This window comes from Propithecus coquereli, unplaced genomic scaffold (assembly GCF_000956105.1).
Source record: "Propithecus coquereli isolate 6110/MARCELLA unplaced genomic scaffold, Pcoq_1.0 Scaffold43, whole genome shotgun sequence".
Classification (NCBI taxonomy): domain Eukaryota; kingdom Metazoa; phylum Chordata; class Mammalia; order Primates; family Indriidae; genus Propithecus; species Propithecus coquereli.
In genome coordinates this window covers 9,111,444-9,112,986 of record NW_012150063.1, presented here as the reverse complement: position 1 = coordinate 9,112,986, position 1,543 = coordinate 9,111,444, and the positions used below count along the sequence as shown (strand labels likewise).

Sequence of the window (1,543 nt, the reverse complement as noted above, 5' to 3'; positions counted from 1 at the left end):
CAGTGGCTGCTAACATTTATTGTGCACTTACTATACGCCAGACACTGTTCCAAGCTTTTCTCATATATTAACTCATTTGCATCATTTAGGCAGTTACCAATATTATGCCATTTTTACAGATGAAGAAACTAAGACATAATGAACTAAGTAACTTTCCCAAGTTTGGTTTTAGTAAATCACAGAGATTTAGGCAGTCTAGCTCCAAAGTCTGTGATCATTACTACAGTATGCTGATTCTTCTAATCTACTCATTCCACAAGTATATGTATCCTTCCTCTTTGCTAGTTCTAAAAAATAACTTGTATATTTACACTAAGTTAAAGTCTACATAAAACCAAGCATGTTTCCTATCTTTGGTAGTAATTAAGATGATTTTTCAGATGAAGTTGTAGTTCCTTCTATTAATATCTTTATTTGTAGAGCTTATTATGTTTTGGGTAATTAGTCTTTATTGTGGCATAATCCCAGACCCTTTTTGAATCTTGATTGTCCTACCCGTTCGTAAAGTCGATGCATTAAATATTCTGCCTTTTAAAAATTCTTTACAAATGTAACTATAATTCCAGTGTAACTTTTACATATTGCTGTAGTATATACAATGTCTTAATATATATTTCATTCTCATTTTGATTTTAAAAATTCACAAAATAAAACTCATAACAAAGTTTTACTAACATATTAAAATGCATGTGATTACTGACCAGGTTATCCCTGCTGGTGTAATGGACCATCCACCCTTCCTTCACCATTGTGCTGCTCTTCCTCTTTGTGTGCTTGATGGATTGTACAACCCTCATTAGCGGAATGTTATTGCTCGTTGATGGACTAAAAAATATTTAAAATTTATGATAAATATTTGTGATTTTGAGTCTTAAAAAATCATAAAACTGTAGGCTCATGAACTCCTTTTAAAGATAATTGAGCTAAAATCTTTCAAAATATCTTAGGAAAAAAAACAATGCCTTAAAAATAAGAAAATAAATTAATACTGTTATGATAATACATACTGATTATATTGTAAATCCTCATTATATGTCATGAATGTTTTCTGAGGTGGTGGTCACAAAAATATAAGAAAACAATGAGTACAGCGGAAGGCATCCTCCTCAACTGGAAGATTTGGAGCCTGGGCAAATGGTCTTTTTGGGTTTGCTGTTGAAGTTTTTGTATCGTATGCAGCATGATAAATTAGCAAATTCACAAGGCAAAATATAAGTATATGTATACTCAAATTCACATGGCTCAAATGTCAATTCAGGCAATCATATTGTTAGCAGAAAGTACTTCTAGTAGAAGATATTTAAAGGGAAATGGTTTACAGATATTAAGAATACAAAAAAAATGTAATGAGTCAAATCAGGTAATATTGAAACATGAGTCAGTAACCACAGCTGTAGAAAAAGAGCAATTTGGCATGTGTAGGGGTTTGTGTAAAATATACTGTTTTGAAATTTGAGCCTCAAACAGTTAAATACTTTCTCTTATTAAAATATGAAGTGTTCATGATTAGGAAACTAGCTAGGTTCTGTATAATCTCTAAATT

General features: G+C 31.2%; 1 protein-coding gene across 1 annotated transcript in view; it reads right to left on the bottom strand.

Annotated features, from left to right (window-relative positions):
• The window catches only part of PRKD3 (protein kinase D3), a 66,323-nt gene that overhangs the window by 36,863 nt on the left and 27,917 nt on the right, over positions 1–1,543 (bottom strand). Inside the window, exon 7 of the mRNA XM_012653800.1 lies at positions 702–825. Within this exon, the coding sequence (XP_012509254.1) occupies positions 702–825 (124 nt within the window). The remainder of the gene's footprint in view (positions 1–701; positions 826–1,543) is intronic.